The sequence below is a fragment of the Thermobia domestica genome, chromosome 7, assembly GCF_964235325.1.
Source record: "Thermobia domestica chromosome 7, izTheDome1.hap1.1, whole genome shotgun sequence".
Lineage (NCBI taxonomy): Eukaryota > Metazoa > Arthropoda > Insecta > Zygentoma > Lepismatidae > Thermobia > Thermobia domestica.
Genome location: NC_137460.1, coordinates 41,397,074 through 41,419,170, shown reverse-complemented (window position 1 = coordinate 41,419,170; position 22,097 = coordinate 41,397,074). Strand labels below are relative to the sequence as shown.

At 35.5% G+C, this 22,097-nt stretch overlaps 1 protein-coding gene across 1 annotated transcript in view; it reads left to right on the top strand.

Moving 5' to 3' along the window:
• The window catches only part of LOC145689157 (uncharacterized), a 160,749-nt gene that overhangs the window by 120,753 nt on the left and 17,899 nt on the right, over window positions 1–22,097 (top strand). Inside the window, exons 5-6 of the mRNA XM_081763289.1 lie at window positions 4,571–4,627; window positions 9,469–9,495. Of these exons, the coding sequence (XP_081619415.1) occupies window positions 4,571–4,627; window positions 9,469–9,495 (84 nt within the window). The remainder of the gene's footprint in view (window positions 1–4,570; window positions 4,628–9,468; window positions 9,496–22,097) is intronic.

Below are 22,097 nucleotides of genomic sequence, written 5' to 3'. Positions count from 1 at the left end.
TTTTCTCATAACAAATTAATTCATTTGTCCCAAAATATTTTGTAAAAATAGTTTAATTAGTATGTGTGTGCTTATATTGTATAGAAAACTTTATTAACTACTGTTGTTGTGTTGTTACATCTATATGTGTGTAACTAATCCTTTTTCGAATAACCTTTATCACACTTGTATTCCTTACACGGCAAAAAAAAAAAAAAAAAAATCATGGTATTCATTGTACTTTTAATTTGTAATCATTGTAAATCTAATTTTGTGCTTATTTATTGATCTTTATGTTATGAACACAAAGTTTAGTTTATATATTATTTTAAATTTCATACGAATTTCATACTTTGTAAATGGATCTATTATTTGCTTATAAATTTTAAAACAATCTATGGAAAATTAATCAGTAATATAGCATATTCTTCAAATTTTTATTTTCAATAAAATGAATTTAATTACAAGTAGTGTAAAATTTTTGCAAATTACATTATTTTTCTTGTAGCTTCAGAGACATGTGGTCATCGAAGGTAAAGTAAACTCATCTAATTTGGTGCGTGTTGCATTCAAAGAAAAATACTTACCGCATGGAACATAATTATGTTTTCGTCTCTTTAATTTAGTCATTATGCTGTACATAGTCTATCAAACTTATTAAGAAACTCTTAACGAAATATTTTAAGATTTGTCGACGCAATGTGGAAATATGATTAAATTAAATTCGTCGATGTCTCGTGATTAAGGCAAATAGAGGCACTGAAATTATACTAATACTTTGTCAATCGTCGAAGAATCATCAGAGCACGGAAAAAGAAAAATTGAAAAAGTTATTTTTAAAAAAATAGAAAAAAATTAAAACGTTATTTTAGATTATTCATACGAATAAACTTACTCTTTAATATGATGGAACTGCCTGACAGACTATTTGATAATCTAAAATAACGTTATCTTTCGTGGCCTGCTTTTCTGAGACCTCATAACGACTCCGTAATTGTCGAAAGTGTCGATATACTTTTTTTAAAAAAAAAAATCAAGATAATTCAAGATATCTCGAATTTAATTCAAGATAACTGTCCTATCTCTCTTTTTTTTTTCGTACTTCCAGCTTTCTAATTCTCTTTCCCACATACTCATCGTTTCTTCATTCTACATATCCAAGCCATCTCAGCCTCGTTCTTCAAAATTTTTACTCAAAGATCCCACCTTAGCAGTTCCTCTTATATAATCGTTCCTTATTCTATCCTTAGTCAACACAAAATACAATATATTTAACAATTCTTCATTAAACATAACCTCAGTTGGCAATCTCTCTTTGGTAATATGAAACTCACAACAATCAGTCAACAAACAAGCAATATACTTTTCCCTTTTATACATAGAACACGCCAACTGCTTGAAACTCCATATTATTCTCCCAACAGTTATGTAGAAAAGAAATTTTAAAAAATAAATAAAACAAAATATAAACTGTTATTTATCTGCAATTAGTAAAGTGTAATTAGCTATTTTACCGGTATATTTATCGCACAGAGAAAAAAATCTATATTAAGTTTCCGTTTATAAAAGTTACTCGAAATGGAATCTGTAAGGTTCCGTGGTTAAGTCATAGGAAACGAAAGTAGCCGGAGAAAACTCGCAAACACGTGTTTGCTCACCACGATAGTATACTATCTAGGATCAAACCTGTTTACAGGAGACCACATGACTGACTGCTTTGTCAGTGTACCAGTGCAACTCCACGAGTTTCGTCTAACCGAAAGAAAGAAATTTATTATTATTATTTCCCTGTTTTCTTACTTTAAGCTCTTTATATGTTTATTTATGCAGTTGTCATTCTGCATTTCGTAGAATCTTTAACCCTTTTGGGATTTTTAAGGTAAATTTTAGACTTTCAGGCAAGCAGGTACTGCATCATCACTATGTATCCTAGGTTCATAGTTCGTACCTCATTCTCTTCGGAATAAAGCAACCTTCCAAACGCTACCATTCGCATGTCCGAATCATATATCATTCGAGGAAATGGGGATTTTTTCTTTAAAAGAAAAACCTTTTTAAAAAGTTTAGGCCCCTCTGGTCAGGTTCTGTGTTAACGTACAAATCTCAGAATCACTTGAAAGATACTAAGTGGTGTAAGAAGACATAACACGTACACCCTGTCTGATGGTCATGTCGACAACATATATATGTGTTCTTGGATCCCATAAAACCTTTTACATAGCATCTGCGAGAGAAAAAAATAAGCCCTTTGCGTTGTACTCTTGAAGGCCAAACAGATGATGTCATGACCCGCACCAACTTGACAAGCTCCTTCTCAAAACACATGTAATCTCTTTCGCACTTCATGTACGACTGAACAATAAAAAACTCCATCAATAGATGTTATATGAGCGTTTAAAAACAACATACCATAGATCTTGAAAGGGTTAAGCAAAACTGTTATGCAGTACATATTCATTCATAGAGTCGTTTCGTATACATCTTAGTATGTTGATAACAACGTAGACTATTGTAGAGATCTGGAAGTGTACCTCCAGCATAAAAATCTTTTGAAGTAAGTGATACTTTGTATTGCCTTTCAAAGACATTACATTGTTTTATAAGGTGATAAAATCAGTGGTTGAAATTTTTCCAAGGCTCTCTTCGATAAAAGATTTATTATTATTATTATTATATTTTATTTACGTAGCCATTACTTCATCCAGAACTGTTGATTTATCTCCAGAAATCTTGATAAACCTTGTTTCAGTGTAAAATGGACTCCGATCTGTATCTGAAACATTGATTAAAAATAAATAAATAAATAAATAAATAAACCAAGAAACCATTGTATATGTCGCCTGCAAACAATGCATATAATAAAAATGACATGCAGAGATCATTTATAATTTCGTGAAGTTCGTTGCTTACCTTTATTCTGTTTGTTTAAATTCGTGCCTTAAGGACAAAAATTAACCACGGTGAGAAGAACACATCGGCAACTTACCTCACTTAGTCTGGGAACAAGAATAAGATTGAAATGCCAGAAAAACTTTTCCTTCATAAATGGTGATGAGAGTTCCGATTATTAAATGTTTTTATAAATACTATTGAAAGAAAGAAACAACCGATCTTTTTATTTATTTTACACACCAAGTCCCCTATACGTACGAATTCTAACGCAAAGAGTGAAAAAATGACAGAGCGAAAAGTTAAAAAGTCCGTTTATGAAAACAGGATTGTCTAATCACAGCAGGAGTCTGTGGTACAGCCCACATCGTCCGAGGTGAGAGCACCGACCTCGAGAGTGAGGGAATAAGTAGCTGGTCTGCGAAGTACACTAGGTGGCGTAATGGTTAACCCATCGGCACTGTATTCCGGAGGTCTCGGGTTTGAATCTCGGTCCAGTCGATCAGTTTTTCACTCTGCGTTACAATTCGCACCTATAGAGGACTTGGTGTGTAAAATAAATAAATAAAAAACTACTTGTTTCCTTCTTTCGTTAGAATATATGAAATCACAACCGTCATAAGGTGCTCGATATATGGACACAGGATTGTCCAATCATAGCAGGGGTTTGTAGTACAACCCACGTGGTCCAAGATGAGGGCACTAATCTCGAGAATGAAAGACAGTAGCTGTTCTGGGAAGCGGACTGGGTGGCGTAATGATTAACGCATCGGCACGGTATGCCGAAGATTCCGAGTTCGAATCTCGGTTCAATCGGTCACTTTTTCAGTCTTTGCGTTTAAATGTTTTTAATTACCTATGTTAAAAAGTTCTCTGAAAAACAAACCGTTTCCATTCACTTTATCTCCCGACTGAAGAAGATACTCATGGATACTGAAAGCTTTCTGCAGAGGGCTACACAGATGTCCAAACACGCGAATTCGGCTTTCAGATTCAATTTTAGTGCAAGCTTGTGTGAGCAAGAGCGCCATAAGTGAATGGCAAGCCAGACCCCGAGTACGAATGATCACAAACCTCAGTGAAATTAGTGAGCGTGATCCCAATGAGGTGAATTCAGCCCAAGATCGAGCTAGTGCGAACTTCATTGAAATAGCTCGAGCGACTATGCGAATCTGAGTTAGCGTGAGCCCTAAAACTGAGATTAGTGATCCTGAGCCCAACTGAGCCCCAAAATGGCCATATTTGGTGGTAAGCCAAAACTTAAAAAAAAAAAAAAAAAAAATCATATATATTTATTCATGTTATTTTGGCAATAGGCTCAGAACGATGTTTTTTTTTTTTTTTTTACTTTTTTTCCGATACAGAAAAAATATGATTTTCTATAAACACCAGAAAAGTCAGAGAGAAATTAGTGCATTCGCCCTGAAAGTATTAACAAAAGGACAGGTAGTTTAGGATAGGAATACGTTTTTGCTGGTGACACTGCACTGAATTTCGAGCGAGTGCGAGAGCTTTTTAGTTTAGAAGCTTTGGCCTGCAAATAACCAGTTGCGAAAGCCTGCATAACAATGATAGTAATGCCTTCTTTTTAAGATTCTATAATGTATTTGGTAAGTAGCAATATGACAGTTTATTTAATTCCTGCTTTATATTTCTGCATGTTACAATTATTTTGTTTTGCATGTACTATTTTCTATGATAGATACAGCTTGGCGCAATTCGTGTTTTGGTGATGGAACCGAACTGGATGCATGGGCAGGTATACTTTTCCTTTTACTTGCAAGCATGAAGTATATGATTTTATATTGCTTCTTTTTAGATATAGAATTTTTGCTACTATTGATACAGAGTGGCTAAAAAACATGTGAATACTGTTTAGTTGTGAATAACTAAGTGGACTGACGGAAACGTCTCATTTTTGATAGTGTTACAGTTTAATATTCTGTTATTACATTGCAGTGCATGATGAAGAACTGATATCAGTTTATGTATTCAAGGTGTTCACCATTAAACAGTTTAATATTCTGTTATTACATTGCAATGCATGATGAAGAACTGATATCAGTTTATGTATTCAAGGTGTTCACCATTAACTTCAATACTCTGGTGATGAAGTCAAACTACCAACTGCAACTTCCTAAGTTCGATATCTACATAGAAACGTTCGATGACTGTTCATAGGTCTTGCAATGTACGAGATTTCTTTTACCATAAACAACGTTCTTGACAATCTCCCATAAGTAAATATCTAGAGGAATGAGGTCTGGGGGAACGTGGGGATACTCGGCAAACTCTCTTAGACCTATCCATCGTTCGAGTCAATTTTCATTGAGAAACTGCCTGACAAGATGATGATAGTGGGGTGGGGCACCATCTTCTTGGAGATGAAACCTCTCGTTTCCAACATAGAAGTCTCTGATGACTGGCAAAATGTATGTTTCAATAATCTACGGGTACTACTCATTGGTAATTGTGCTGTCAAAGAGGAACGTCCCGATCAAACCATGATAAGACAATCCACACCACACATTCACTCTCCGCGGTGGCTCAATGGTAGAGTGTTCACCTCTGGTTCGTGGGGTCTCGGGTTCAAACCCTGCTCCCGCCAAATGAACTTTGTGGTGGACAAACACCGTGTGCGTGGGTTTTCTCGGGGTTCTCCCACTTTCTTCATTCCACCATTTCATTCATTTCTCATCATCACCGTCTCCTTTAGCCTAGCCGGCATAACCGTGAGACGTAAAACTCAAAAATTTCATTTCGTTTCATTTCACATTCACTCTCGGTAAATTCACGGCTTTACCCACGTGGATTGCCGGATTTACATAGGGTCAGTAACACAATGTGTTGTGTTTTTCAAACTCAAACCACCATTGTCGTTGCAACTCGCTGATCGTTTCGTACTTCATGTACCACCTCAAGATCGCCTTCCTTTATCAAATGTCAGCTTTGCAGCCATATTGCTTCGCTCACGCCACCTAGATGCAATGTAATAACAGAACATCAAATCTTAAACTAAACACTACCAAAAATGACACATTTCAGAGTTACTCATACTTACACAATTTACAGTTACATAGTGTAAACATTTTGTTTTTCGAGCCACTCGGTATAACTTTAAGCTATATAGATATAATTATATCTTAAAATGTATAGTATTTAAAAATGGTTACTAATAATTATAGTATTAGTAGTTTATAGTAAATTTTATGAAATGTGACACTTTATTTCCAGTGATTTTAGATGAAAAAAGAATACTTCAAAACAAAGCTGAAGAAATTTTAATAAGGCTATTCTTGTCTTTTCTTTTTTTCTTTTTTTTTTTCTTTTTTTTTGTTACAACTGTAAAACGCCGAAGTATTTTTTTTTATCATTTATTTAGTTTGTTAGTTTAACTTTCGACGCTTATGCTTCAAGGCTAAGAAAAACGGTGATGATGAAAACCATGAAAAACAGTAAACGAAATAGTGGAATGAAGAAGGTGGGAGGAAATGGAAGAACCCCTAGAAAACCCATGCAGCAATGTTTGTTCACCATCACAAAGCCTACTTGACGCGAGCTGGGATCAAACCTGGGATGCTGTGCATTAGTAACCAGTTTACCACTGAGCCACTGCGGTCCCAAGTAGGTTATTGTCTCTATAATACAAAGAAAAGTAGTCAGCTCTAACCAACATGAAACCTCCAGCAACTCTACCAGCCCTAATTAATACTTTTTTACGTATTATTTTCTGTTTTCCTTTCCTTTGTAAAGCATACTTATAGTCAATAATAACCTATTTTATAATAGCTTTCTTGCTGGAAATGTCAAACAAAGAAATCGCGAAGCGGGAAAGAAAATGAATTACTTCCCTGAACATAGTAAAAGCATAATTATAGCATCATGAGATAGGAAGAAAGAAAAATAGGGAGAAAAGAAAATTTCAAGATCATAAAAGCTATAAAGTGTTAAGGTGAGGGTCATGTTGAAATGCAGGATCACGTGGACGAGGATAGGAATAGATAATATTTTGCTTAACAGAAATTTCTGAAAATAATCATACACACAAAAACTACAATATTCGCTTTCGCTAAACAGCTTTATCAAACAGACAATGGAAGCAGTAGAAAAAAGTTGAAGAAAAATAAAGAAACAGAGAAAAATCGGTCTTTACCTAGTGATTCTACGCCTAAATATGGCGTCCACTTGCAGTTTTCTTTTGACCTCTGTCTGATGTAGCGAAAAGTCTTGTAGTGTACTTTTTTAAAACTATGAATGTATGTGTGAATATATATATTTGAAAATTAAGTTCTGTAAGTTATATCAAAAGAATCTGCACTCTTTTGTGGTCACATGTGTGAATATATATATTTCAAAATTAAGTTCTGTAAGTTATATCAAAAGAATCTGCACTCTTTTGTGGTCACTTTTAAATATGAGCAACAGCCAAAAGATTTGTGTAGTACCTACCAACTTTGTCAAAGACCACTTTCGTTAGAATAAGTAATTAAGTTCATTAGAGTTTTTCGTGGCTTGAAAAGGAATAAAGCAATTTTAATGCAAATGGTATACTATCTTCTGACTGGTGAACTTATTCAAAGGATTCTAACAATAAAAAAATGTGTTAAGAGATGTGTATGGCTAGCTGCACAAGCATACTAGAAATAGAAAGAATGCTTCTTCCTATTTAGCAATCTTAAATATTTTTAACATTGAATGTGCTTCGAAATCATAATACCATTGGCAGGTAAGTGAGAGGAACCAAAATACAATCTCTTTCACATAGAATTCCACAGTATTTTTTTTTCTTTTCTTTTCTTAGTAAAGACAGTTGTATAAAAACTTAAAGTAGTATTGACAGAAATAACCCAAATCACACAAAAAATTGCTGGATTGATCAAATGTCTTTCAATTGCTTCTTGGATGCTGTACCATAAACTACCAGCGACAGGGTAATAATTTTAATAATAAACTCAGTGCTATGTCCGAAATATTCTAGGAAACTCCAACTTTAAAAAAAAAAAAAAAATAAATAAATAAATAAAATTTTATCTATAGTGATGATTACTACTAAGGACACAAACATCAGTTTGGTAACTGTGTAGAAAGCTATGTTTACTACGGCAGCAAGTAGCATACTTAATTACATGTTATAACAGGAGTTTTTTTTTTTTTTATTTTTTTGTTAGTTTGTTTTTGTTAAGCAACTAACTATTTGTACTACTTTTTATATTCTACAGCGGGGTTTCTCAACTTGGGAGTCACGAGAGGAATGCATGAAGGCTCGTAGGGAGATGAAAATCATAAATGTAATTAGGAAAAAGTTGCGGAAAAATATATTTTAAAGATTATTTTGATTTTTTTTTAAATTTTGATAGGCATATTTTTATTTCCATATTTACTGTCAAATGCAGCAAGGAATATTAAGTAGAATTTTAAACTAGTAAAGAATCGTTAAAAAAACAATTGGAATAAAAGAAGATAGAAACTGGTGAAAAACTCCATAGTGCAATAAAAGAGGAATGAAACTGGTGAAAAACTCCATAGTGAAATAAAATAGGAATAAAACTAGTGAAAAACTCCATAGTGAAATAAAAGAGGAATGAAACTGGTGAAAAACTCCATAGTGAAATAAAATAGGAATGAAACTAGTGAAAAACTCCATTGTGAAATAAAAGAGGAATGAAACTGGTAAAAAACTCCATAGTGAAATAAAATAGGAATGAAACTAGTGAAAAACTCCATTGTGAAATAAAAGAGGAATGAAACTGGTGAAAAACTCCATAGTGAAATAAAATAGGAATGAAACTAGTGAAAAACTCCATTGTGAAATAAAAGAGGAATGAAACTGGTGAAAAACTCCATAGTGAAATAAAATAGGAATGAAACTGGTGAAGAACTCCATAGTGAACTAAAAGAGGAATGAAACTGGTGAAAAACTCCATAGTGGAATAAAAGAGGAATGAAACTGGTGAAAAACTCCATAGTGAGATAAAAGAGGAATGAAACTGGTGAAAAACTGCACAGTGAAATACAAGAAAATTACAGATACAACAAAAACTGTATACGGAAATACAATTGAAAATAAAGGCCAGTGTGAAGCTTAAGCCTGGAATGATTTCAGTAAGCTTTACAAGCGATAAGCACTAATAAAATCGGAAAGCTTATTACAAACCGGAAAGTAATTATTATGGTCTCTGGCAACAGGATGTTATTAAAAGGGGTCGTTGTGTGAAAAAATAGGTTGAGAAACCCTGTTGTACCCTGTTGTTGATACAAAAAGAAACCCAGTTACAGCTTTCTATTTCCATATTTTCGTTTCATTTTCGTGAGCAAGACTTCGGCAGAAAACCGAAAGCTCGACGTGAGTGCAAGGATTACTAAGAAATTGAAATTTGAAGCAACTTTTGAGCATGTCCCCATATCGACTAAAAGTAGTCATTGAATTTTACAATATTTTGGAAGTAGAATACGAAAATGTTAGTCTGGAACTCGTAAACACCCTTCAGTAAAACAATGTGTAGTTTTTATTTATTTATTTATTTTTATTATTTATTCATTTATTACAGTCATTTTCATACTGTATTGTAACAGAAGCTAATACATAATTTTCTGTTTCAGAAATCAAAGCGAGGAAGAAGCATGCAGGTATGTTTATTGCAAAAGCAATCAAATTGTAAATAAGCTGGGATCAGTGGTGGAATGAAGAAGTGAGAAGTTTTGCTACGTTTATATACAGTGTATTGGGAACACTGCAATCAAGAATATTTAGTCACTGCACCCTCGTGCATGTGTTGCAAATGCAAGAAGTATTTATAATATTGGTGTTGTGTTAATAATATAATTTATTTATTTATGAGTTTAAATTAATTCAGTATATTTAGTAAAGAAGAGCTGTTTGTTATTATGGAGAACTTGCAGCTACTCAAGATAAAGTTTCAAAAGCTGATGTTAGGAGCTTTTTTTGTTCCAGACTTCATGCATGACTGAGATAGCTTTAATTTAGTCTACTGGGGTAAGTGTCAGTGGTGAAGGTTGCATCTTTTAAAAGGAAATTTTTCTTTTGCTTGTTTATTCATAAGTGAAGGGAGATAATGAACTGCAACTTACCACAATCATAGATAACGTTATTTTACAACAAAAAATATGAACCTGAACAATGTTCATTATTGTCATCTATAGAAATTACAATGTTGCCAGAATAACATTTCCTCTAAAACCTAAGTTAAGGCAGCGACTAGAGCAACGAACTCAACTGCACTTGATTACGTATTATATTGTCTTGGAATCTTGTGAACTACTTTTTATATAATAATTTTATTTAGTTTATAATAAACAAAATAGTTCTAACATAGAGTTATTAAAGTTAAATGATAATGTTATTTAAAAAGTAGTTCACAGGATACCAAGACAACATGATACGTAATCAAATGCAATTGAGTTCGTTCCTCTAGTCGCTGCCTTAACTTAGATTTTGGGGGAAATGTTATTCTGGCAACACTGTAATTTCTATGGATGGCAACACTGAAAGTTCTTCAGGTTCATATTTTTTTTTGTAAAATAACGTTATCTATGATTGTGTTAAGTTGCAGTTCATTATCTCCTTTCACTTATGAATAAACAAGCAAAAGAAAAATGGTAAATTTTGTATTAATTTTTAGTATGTCAGGCTCTTCAGTATTCATATGTAGGTGGGGTGTTAGACAATATAACCTCCATGTTCCATGAGAACAGATATTTTGTGATTTATTATCAGCAATATATTTCAAAGACAAATCGATCATAGTTACGAATTGTGAATGTTACGTGTTCCTGAAATCTTTAAAAGTATGTGTCTTTCGTCAAAAATATAAAAGGAAATAGGAACATGTAAAATTCGCAATTCATCGTTGCCAGAAGGAGACCAACTTGTCTGAAATATTGCAGACGATTATTCAGGGACATGGAAGTGATTGTTGAAAATATAAATAGGTGTTTCTTACGTTCTTAAATTAACTATATTTTGTAATGTTACCCCTCCACTGTAATGAAGAAAGTTTTCGCAGATAATTTATTCTAACAAGTTGTAAGATGCTTTCGTTCTCAACATTCTTCTCTGAAGTCATTTTTCAAACTTTAACCACGAGAGCTCAACATTAGTCACTATTTGCTTCTCTCTCTCTCTCTCATTCATTCACTCACCTCACACACATTTCTCTCTCTCTCTCTCTCTCTCTCTCTCTCTCTCTCTCTCTCTCTCTCTCTGTCTCTCTCTCTGACTCTCACTCACTCACTCACATTTTCTCTCTCTTACACAATCTCTCATTTTTACTCACTCACACATTTATTTTCTCTCTCTTTCACTCTCTCTCCCTCTCTCACTCTTTCTCACTCACTCACAATTTTTTCTCTCTCTTCACTCACTCACATTTCCTCTGTCTCTGATTCTCACATATTTTTCTCTCACTCACTCACACATTTTACTCTCTCTCTCTCTCTCTCTCTCTCTCTCTCTCTTTCACTCACTCACACATTTTCTCTCTTTCACTCTCTCACTCTCACTCACATTTTCTCTCTCACACACTCACTTACCCATATTTTTTTCTCTCTCTCTCTCATATAGACATACACATACACACTCACTTTCTCTATCACTCACTCTTTCTCTCTCTCCCTCTCTCACTTATTCTCGAGTTTACGTCGTATGTTATAATATTTAACTAACGATCTTTTCACTGGTCCTATCATCAGCTTCTTCAGAATATAAGCTTCCATGCACCGCCCTTGAATTCCTAAAGTTCAGTTTCCTGATTTTTATTTGACTAAGAAAATTAAATCCTCCAGACTACATAGACAGTGATGAGATTCGACCGAATCTTCAGTTGAAGTCAGCAAAAATAAAATTAAAAAAAAAAAAAAATAAAAGAACTTATTTTATCCAACAAGCTTTTTTAGCAATCAACCACGCCTTAGTATAAGTAATGAAACTCATTTTCTATTGCAACTGCTTGAAGTCCGTTGAAACAACTAGTGTATTTCAATTTGAAAATCATTACTTTTCTCAGGATGACGGTCTATCCATGGGAAATACAGTATCTCTGATACTGTCAAACATTGTTTAAATCAGATAGAAACGCCTATTTAACAACACGATACATTTAAGTATATTAGATATTGTCGTTATGCCGATGACGTTTTAATACTTGTACCTAATGAAAATACTCTTATTTACAAATATTTGAACAGTTCAATAATCAGCATCCTAGATTGAAATTCCCTGTTGAGCGCGAATCTGATAACTGTTCCTTTTTTAGATTTACTGATTACCCAATCGCACAATAAATTTATAACAAAAGTATATCGAAAACCCACTGCAGGCACTACTTACGTACATCAACAGTCAGCCCATCCACTACTGTACGAGGCCAATATTTGGAAGATATCCTTTCATAAGGGGTTACTAATTTGTGATCGTCCAAGTGATCTCAATGATGAAATACACTTTTTATATCAAATAGGACAAAACAACGGTTATAAGTTGCGTGCCTCACAAAAATGATTTAATCAAGCACGTGGATCGTGCGAGTTCCTTGAAAAAAAAAAAAAAAAAAAAAAAGAAAAGGAAGAAGAAGCTATTCCCAAAGAAGCAAAAGCTCTGATAGGAATTTCTTACTTTCCACAATTATCGACAAAAATTCAACGTATTCTTACCAGGGGCGAATTCTGGACGGATTTTTTTTGGGAGGTGGGAGTTGTAATACTGCTACTTAGAGCTACTTTTAAGAGCTCCAAACTCTGGGATGGCTTTTAATTATATATAAAATTAAAAAAAAAAAAAAAACTTTCCTCTTCGGGGAAGGGGGGGGGAGCAATTGCCCCGATCTTCCTCCCTGGATCCGCCACTGATTCTTACAAAGCATAACATTTCTGCTTCCAGTATCCCCCCCAAAAATTTAGAAAAGCACCGGCTTTAAAAGTGATTTTTTTGAATCACCAAATAAGTTCAGAATTTATCGTTCTCATGTGAATGTGACTCTTCATATATAGGTCAAACAAAGCGCAATATTAACATCTAAATTAAAGGATATATTAGACAATAAAAAGAGTCATAAGATGTGGGTATATCGGAATTATCTCTTCACCTAGAGTAACATATGCATAATATTAAACAGGTTAATGTATTAGGTTCAAGAAAAACAAAAAAGAAAAAGATTAAAGAAACATTCTTTATTCATAAAAATAAATTGGCTTTAAATCTGGTTTCTGGCAACATTGATAAAACCGGCTACCTACTTTTCATGTGTATTTTGTTCTGGCAGTAGTGAGTAGCTCAGGGGCGGATCCAAGGGGGGACGATCGGGGCGATCGCCCCCCCCCCAGAAAAGGAATCTTTCTTATTTTATATATATAAATAAAACCCATCCCAAAGTTTGGAGCCCTTAAAAGTAGCAGTATGACAACCCACCGCCCCCCCCCCAGAAGTCGGTCCTGGATCCGCCCCTGAGTAGCATAGACACCACGCTTCCTTCCTTTCTTTCTTTCACTGTGTTCTGCTCGTTCTTTTTAGTACCTTTTTTTACATTACGTTCACTTGGTGGTATGTATTCCTGTTTCCATATCATATTACTCTTATCCGTTTTTATTTTTGTTACCTTACCATTGAAGACGGAACTAGCTTGTTGTTCCGATACGTCTGAAGAATATTTAGTTTTCCCATAGGAGGATATATTGGTAAGTAACCAATTTTTTGTTGAACCAAAACCATAACCACGAAGAAACTAAATACCGACTGAAAGCAGGGAATTCGAGTTAGTATTCAATCCAAAATCTTTTTGCCTTTGCGAATTCTGTTGAAGAATTTGAAACTTCAAATATAGAAAAATGATGATTATGGCTGTTGTACTGTATAGTTGCAAAACATGGTCACTTACTTTGAAGGAAGAACATGGACTGAAAGTATTTCAGGGGGCCGCGGTGGCTCAGTGGTAGAGCGTTCACCTCTGGTGTTTGGGGTCTCGGGTTCAAACCCTGCTCCCGCCAAGTGAACTTTGTGGTGGATAAACACCGTGTGCGTGGGTTTTCTCGGGGTTCCCCCGTTTCCTCCCACTTTCTTCACTCCACCATTTCATTCATCACTCATCATCACCGTCTCCTTTATCCTAACCGGCATAACCATGGGACGTAAAACTCAAATATTTCATTTCATTTTCAAGATGAAAGTATTTCAAATAAATCATAAGGCAGATATTCAGACTCATGATTTATTTGAAATACTTTCAGTCCATGTTTCACGCCATTTTACGAAGTTTCCGCCATTTCCATCTCTTTTAAGGCAGATATTCGGACTCAAAAGAGATGGAAATGACGGAAACTTCATAACGAGGAACTGTATAATTTATACAGTTCACCTAACATTGTTAAGGTGATTAAGTCTAGGAGATTCAGATGAACAGGTCTTGTAGCCAGAATGGAAGAAAGTGTGAACGCTTTAAAAGTTTTAACTGGAAACCCAATCGGAAAAAGGTCATTAGGAAGACGTAAGCACAAATGGGAAGGCAATATTGAGATGAATCTAACGGAAATAGAAATATAAAGTAGAATCTGGATTCAGTTGGCTTAAGGACAGAAGTCAGTGGACAGCTTTTGTGAATGTAGCATTGAACCGCTGGGTTCCATAGGCCATAGAGTTAGTTGGTTAGTTTAAATTCAAATAAACTGCTGTTTTCTTTTTTTCTGTTGAAAGTTTTGATCATATTTGTTCGTATTTTATGTAGAGATATGTAATCGTGTTTGTAGACAATTATTTTTTTTTCTAATGAAAAAAATAGTGCTAATATTATGAAAATAAAAGCAAAGTAAATTAAAAAAATGTTAAAGAGAAATAGACAAATTGGTGAGGGAGGGTCGGCTGTAGAGAAGAAGGAGACCAACTTCACAAAAAATTCATTTAAAGTAAGTTACAACGTATGAAACCAGGCAGTCTACAAGATTCGTCGTTGTTTCTCTTCCTACAAGGAACTTCACTCTTCCGGCGGCGTTGTCAGATCCCACTACCGCGCATTCAAATGTGAGACTTCTTAGAGTAAATATCCTGAAGTCTGCTTCACTTGTGTCGCTTAATGTTAACCCATGTTAAAATAACAAAGATGTCAATATCATGTTAATCGCTATGCAACTTAAAGCAAATTGTATTATATAATAGAAAAGAAAAATACTACACAAAATGTATTTTGCTGTATTTTGATTATAGTTATATGTTATTGCATTGCGGAGAAACACTTTCTCTTCGTACATTTCAACGGTCTATGTCTAGTTACACGTTTTTTATCATTATAGAACAGAATTTAATTCATACCATTACGTGTTAAGGAAGAAAAGATATGAAACGACAATTCAGCTACATTAGTCCCGAAGTTTCTTTTTGTGTTTGAAAGGAATGGTTCTTCTATAATTTCACGCACAGAGGAAAATAAATAAATAAATAAAAGATTTTGTGGTTGTTAAACTAAATTTTAGTAGATGTAAGGGTGGTTTGCTTTTTAGGTTCTCAAACATGGGTATCACTAAGATATTGATAGGCTTTTTTCCTGAATGTAGTGTACTTGAATACTTTGATATATTGGCAATTGCAATTTAGTTTTTCTTAGCTCTGTGTGGGAGGTTGGTCAGCTCCAGGGGTGGAAGTGAGGGGCCAGAGCCCCCTCCCTGAAAGTACACTTAAAAGGAGCATTGATACTGATACAAATCGTGGCTTTCCTCGGGATTCTCTCGTTTCCATTCACTTCCTTCCCTCCTCCAATTCTTTCATTACTGGTTTAGTTATTTGAACTTAAAATATTAAAATCGATATTTAAAAAATGGTGATTATATAACAAGTGAAAAAGGAGATTTAATTATATATTCTAATCCTTACCTTACCTTAAAATGATTCCACTCCTAAATCATCATATTCTTCACTTTCCTCACTGTTAGGGTCACTATTAAGATTAATACTTAACGAGTCATGCATTTCTTCCATTAGACCATCAACGTCCCACATATTGCTCTCTACTTTCTGCATATGACTTATACAATTCTTCCAGTCTTTCTGAGTCAATAACGTAATACCTTCCTCCATTAGCACACGCACATCTTTCAGATTAAAAGTTTTATTTTCACTCGCAATGTGATTTTTTTTTTTTTTTTTTTTTTTTTTTTTTTACTTTACTTTACTCCAAATCAATTTGATTGGGTTAATTCACAATGATATGGAGGCAATCGTAACACTTCATGATCGGCAGATTTAGCTAGTTCATCTAATTTATAAATATTTTCATAGTTTGTTCGATGCTGTTGCACAATTTCATAAAGTTCAAACTTTAACATGTCCTTATCCCACGAAATTCCCTTCGATGTCAACCAGCATTGAATTCCTTTCTTGCTGCTGCTCTTCGTGGGCAGTTTTCCACTTCTTTCACTCTGGTAGCTCGCATTATCGAAGACAATCAATGAATGTGACGGGATGTTGAGAAGCAGTTTCTCAGTAAAGTACTTTTCGTAAACTTTATTATCCATTTCACCGTGATAATCTGTATTTCTTTTATCCTTTCTTCCGTGAAAAATCAGCTGAGCATTGGGAACTAAACCGTTTTCAGAACCGGCATGTACCAAATTCAGTCGTTTTCCTTTCCCTATTGGTCCTTTCACCCCTGTAGAAAGACCTTCTTGTTTAGCCTGATCAGCTGATTTTAAGCGAGTGTCAGTCCTTGCCTTAGATTTGGTATGCCCTTTGTTGGCCCACGTTTCATTAGTATACACGATTGATCTGCCTTGTTCTCTAGCTTTCCTGATAAAACGCAAGTATTTGTACTTACTTGCAATGATGTCCTCTCTATCAATAAATAAAGAACTTATTTGCCGTCTCATATAGGCAAATCTCATTTCTTTCATAATACGGCTCAAAGTCCACTTTGAACACTGAGGCACTTCGTCGTCATCCCTCAGAACGCGTAAGATATTGTAGATAGTTGGAAGTTCATTCCTCTTGAAGAACGTATGGACATGTCTTCGAATTGTAGCTTGGGAAAAATCGTCATAAATGTCTATCCTTATCACACGTTTGTTATCACGTCTTGTTTTTCGCGGAGTTTTTAACTTTCCCCCGGATTTGATATGCTGCTTTTTTATTTGTCATATAGCTGAAACGTCAACAAGTGTTGCATTAGCGGCCAACTGAAGTGCTTTACAAACCGAGGTTAATTTTGGTCCATTGCAGGATCGAAAATACGAATATACATTTAAAACAATTTGTTGTTCCCCACTACGTAATATGCGCTTTTTATTCGTAGTTCTATAGCACTCGGGTGAAAACGCGCTTGATGAAGCACTCGCCATGGCGTTAACCCAATACAGTATGCAGATATACGAAGCTATATACAAAATACTTAGAGCTATTGATAGTTATTTACAAAAGCACTGAAATCACTCTGAAATTATATAAATATATACACTGTAGATATAATTCACACAATCACTTATAAGTGAATATATATACATGATCACATATAAAGAATTCGCACACTCAAAACGAAATAAAAACAATAAATTCACAGACACAACGATCAACAGTGACCGCAAAGACAATCTCCAATCAACCGAATACTGTATTTACGAATGCTGTCCAGCTGTATTGTCTTTCATTGTAGTGGAAAGTTGGCAACATGGGGATCCCCTGCTGATAAGAAGGTGGGCTCCACAGAAGTGTTTCCGACTTTTGCAGGAAAATATTTTAAATAATAACATTGAAACTGTTTCCGGTTTAGCTTCAAGCAGGCCAAGGCTAATAATTAATTTTCCCACTGCCTTATGGCAAGATTTAAGTTTGATATGTTATAACTAGACGAATCCCAAAGCTATACATGCCACCGGGCGGAATATCGTGAGTTATAACATATTTTGTAATGTAAAAGCTACAAAGCTGGGAGAATAGTTTGAACCGAGTCGTTTGTTCGGAAACGGTTGTAACTGAAAAGCTCGGTGGACACGTATCCCATCATTTTCAAGGTCACACTTTTTGGGATAAAAAAAAAAGTTTGCCCCAGGGTCCCAGACAGGGTCCAACTCAAAAGTTTCAAATAGCAAGGGGGCTTAAGTAGTACATCGTTTGAAAGCTGTTATAAATTGAAACGAAATGGAGCAAGTCTCGACTCTCTACGACAACCTTGTGCAATATGGCGGTAGGTCAAATGTAAACAAAAACTTAATTGAACTATGGCCACATTGACTCCAAGATGGCTGCTTAAAACCTATGTTATTCATAACAGTACAAATCTAAATCTCGATTTTTCTCTATTATGTATTTAGAAACAATAGAAAGACTAAAAAACAATTGAATTTCGACTCACCTCAACTATTATTTCATTCCGTAACAACACATATGTTTTGTTCCTAATGCACGTTCGTCACGGTTCTCTCGATATCATTTACATGAATATAGCGAATATGCGATGAATACACAACTCTAACTTCCTATTCGTACTGCTAAACAAAAGTTGAATATCTTCGGGTATTTTCTAATTTTAACATACGTAGTTCATACATGAAGGACTTGTTGCACTAGTCAGGTTGGGGGCTCTATTGTAACGTATTCTTGATGGTTACATTTGTATGCCATTCGTTCGTTTGATCGCAATATTTCAAGCAATATCAAATATTAAAAAAAAAAAAAAAAAAAGTTTATTTACAAAATTGGCGAGCAGTACCAAACCACGTATAAATCGTTTCAGTACATCGAGCTGTATCACACTTTGTTGGTTTGATCATAATATTCCAAGAAATTGGATATTTACATACAAACTCATTTTTCAAGCTGCCAGCCATATTGGATTACAGATGATACTGTTTGATATTTTGTGGATATCTACTATTGACCATAAGCGTAAATACCACATTTCGCTTCTCCAACACCAGTGGTTTGAGCTGGACATACGTTCGATACATAGTGCGGCATTTTGAACTCAAGATGTCGCGCTTTTGGACATTTCGCATCTTTTCGTCAGCTACTGATCAACATCCATGCTAAATTTGGTTTTCCTAGCTTCATCAGTTTGGTATACCTATCCTTTCGACATAGGTTTTAAGCGGCCATCTTGGATTCAAGGTGGCCATAGATTTTTTCAATTAAGCTTTTGTTTACATTTTGACCCGCTGCCATTTTGCACAGGGTTGTTGTAGAGAACCGAGACTTACTCCGTCTTCTTTCAATTACCAACAGCTTTCAAACGATGTGCTACTTAACCCCCGTTGCCATTTGGAACTTTTGAGTTGGACCCCACCTGTGACCCTGTGGTAGCACTGGGGCAAACTTTTTTATCCGCAAAAATGTGCCCTTGAAAATGATGGGATACGTGTTCACCGAGTTTTCCATTTACCCAACCGTTTCCGAACAAATGACTCGGTTCAACCAGGTAATTTTTTGTAGCTTTTACATTAAAAAATATGTTGTAACTCACGATATCCCGCCCGGTGGTACGTATAACTTTGGGATTCGTCTAGTTATAACATACCAAATGCAAACACAATTGTTTCGTTCGGATTTCAGCGGAGCCACTTCGTGACCCTCCCTTGTCAGTCTGTGACAAAAAGAAAAACCCTATCGTGTTTCATGCTTTCTTGCCACAGAATAGTCGCCAATTTTGTAAAAAGCTGTACAATTGCAGTACATTTACTTTTTCCAGAACTCCTGATGCAATCCAATACGTTTTCTTTCCTTCCAAAGTTCCAGTTACAACATTAGCAGTTGAACAGCCTAGAATATTGCATGCTTCATCAATTGAAATCCATATATTTTTGTCACCAACATTTTTTCACGAGTAACGTCAATAGTTCCGTTGTACATGGTATCGACGTAAGTCTTTCTTAAAGACAATTTACTTAGAACTTTGTGTTTTGTGTATATCTCGAGAAATTTTCTTAAGATAACTTTTTCTAACTTCCATAAGGAATGACTGCGTTAGTTAGAGCTTCACATAAATCAATCGCAAAACTGTTAGTACGCGAAGCGGGATTCTTGAATGTTCCAATAAGATTCTGAACCTTTCCACCAACTGATTTGCATGCCCTTTGCTAATCTGTGCTTTGCAGTGCTTATTATAAGTGTGACAAAATAACACTCCTCAACAGACACTACAGTTTCATATAATTTCCAAAATAACAAAGAACCATCTGTTGAAAATACACTACACCCAAACTCATTCATAAAATTTTTCCATCTTCTCTTTCCTAGAAAGATCTACTTTTAACACTGAAATGCACGCCAACATCAGCTGTGTGTCATGCTCGCCAACGACTCATAACTCTTCCTTTAAATATGAAAATTGCAATATCTGGCATTTATGACATTTTATCATTAATTCCAGGGTTTACTATTTAGTCAACCACAGGCTTGAATTGATGTACCCCTCCGATTGATTCTCAGCAACTTGATTGTCATAAGGGTGTTTCAGATAAAGTTTAGCTGGTATCCAATTTCTCTATGAATGGACCAAGCATGAGTCCAATGGGCAAGTCGGGGCTGTAGGAAGGATGAGGAACCGTTGTGATGCCAGTTTTCGTCAAGTACTCAGGTGTGACATGACGCATTGTCATGATGGAGCTTCCAATCGGCGGCAATTTCTGGTCGCACTCGGTTGACCCGTGTCTTCAATCTTTTTAATACTTCTATGTAGAAGGCCTCATTGACTCTCTGTCCTTGAGGCACAAATTCCGAGTGGACCACACCTTTCTTGTCGAAAAACACAATCAGCAATCCTTTGATTCTGAACTTGGACATGTGAACTTAATGCTCTGTTTGTGTGTGTGTGAGGGGGGGGGGGGTCGTACTCGAAAATGCAGCTTTCATCTCCGGTAATGACATTTCCAAAAAACTTAGGGTTTTCTTCAATGCGTTCCAAAAGATCTTTTGAAGCAGCCTCACGATTTTGCATTTGCTCGTTCGTCAAAACTTTCGGGACGAGCTTGGCGCAAATCTCCCTCATGCCAAGATCCTCGGTGATGATTTTGTAAACAACCAGTTTATCGATTCCTAGCGTATCCGCGATAAAACAAACACTTAAACGCCGGTCCGGGTTGAACAAATCTCGCACACGTTGTTCATTGTCTTCGGTTCTTGAGGTTGACTGGTGACCTGTGCGGGGTTCGTCCTCCACTCTCTCCCGGCCTTCTTTGAGCGTTTTGTGCCACCTCAAAACTTGAGCTTGTGATAAACTTTTACTGCCGCACGCTTGCCGAATCATTTCCAGCGTTGATGCAGCAGATTTTCCCAGGCGAACACAAAATTTGATTGCATAAAGTTTTTCTGTTCAATGCTTTGCTGCATTTTGCTCTTGCACACACTTCTTTGCAGACGTCCACGCCGCGCGTGATCATGCCTCAACGAAAGCCAGCAGACAATTGCCGCTTGGAGGGCTTTCAAGGTCAACCCCCTCCCCCCCACTACCGACTCCAACCGGTCCCAGCGCGCTCTGACGTCAGGACAAAAATATTCTCATTACTTATAATACAGACCCTGTATTTCCGATATCTTTTCCTGCCGGTTGGTTTCTAAAACATGTGCTACATATGGAACTTACAATCGATATGTCAGTTCCATACGATGACATGATATGTCAGTTCCTTATATGACGTACCTCACTTTCACCAGTACTTCCGGTATCACTTGTTTCGGATGAGTTCCAAAGAAAAGCGTCATATATAGACCTTGCATTGGTTATGTTTAGTGTTGATCTATAAACATTATACAGAAAGAGAAAATGTTGTCTAAATTTTCGAAACAGGAAAGTTTAAAGAATAAAAAGATCAAGGCAAGGAAGTAACGAATCAGGTTCCATCAAAGTAGATCTGAATGATGTATAGTCCTATGCTTTCTTTACCCAGCAGTTGTACTGTTTGAAACCTAAATTGAAACTTTTGTAACCTTACACTTTCTTTGTTACCTCAAATGACGAAATTAGTTGACCTTAGGGTGTTTTTTTTTTTTTTTAAGCTCAATGGCTTCTTTAGTTATTTTTTTCATAATAATTACTGCAATTATGGGGTCGTCAATGTATATTCAGTGTCCATGCTGGATAGAACGTTCGGCCACAACGGGTCTCTCCGTCCTGTGTCTCTTTAATTATGATATACTGTGTATTCAGTTATTCTGTTTTGGATTGTCCTCCTTGTTTGTGTAATACTTATGATGCCACATTCACAACTAATTTTGTATATTCCGGGCATCCTGTAAGTTGTTTTAT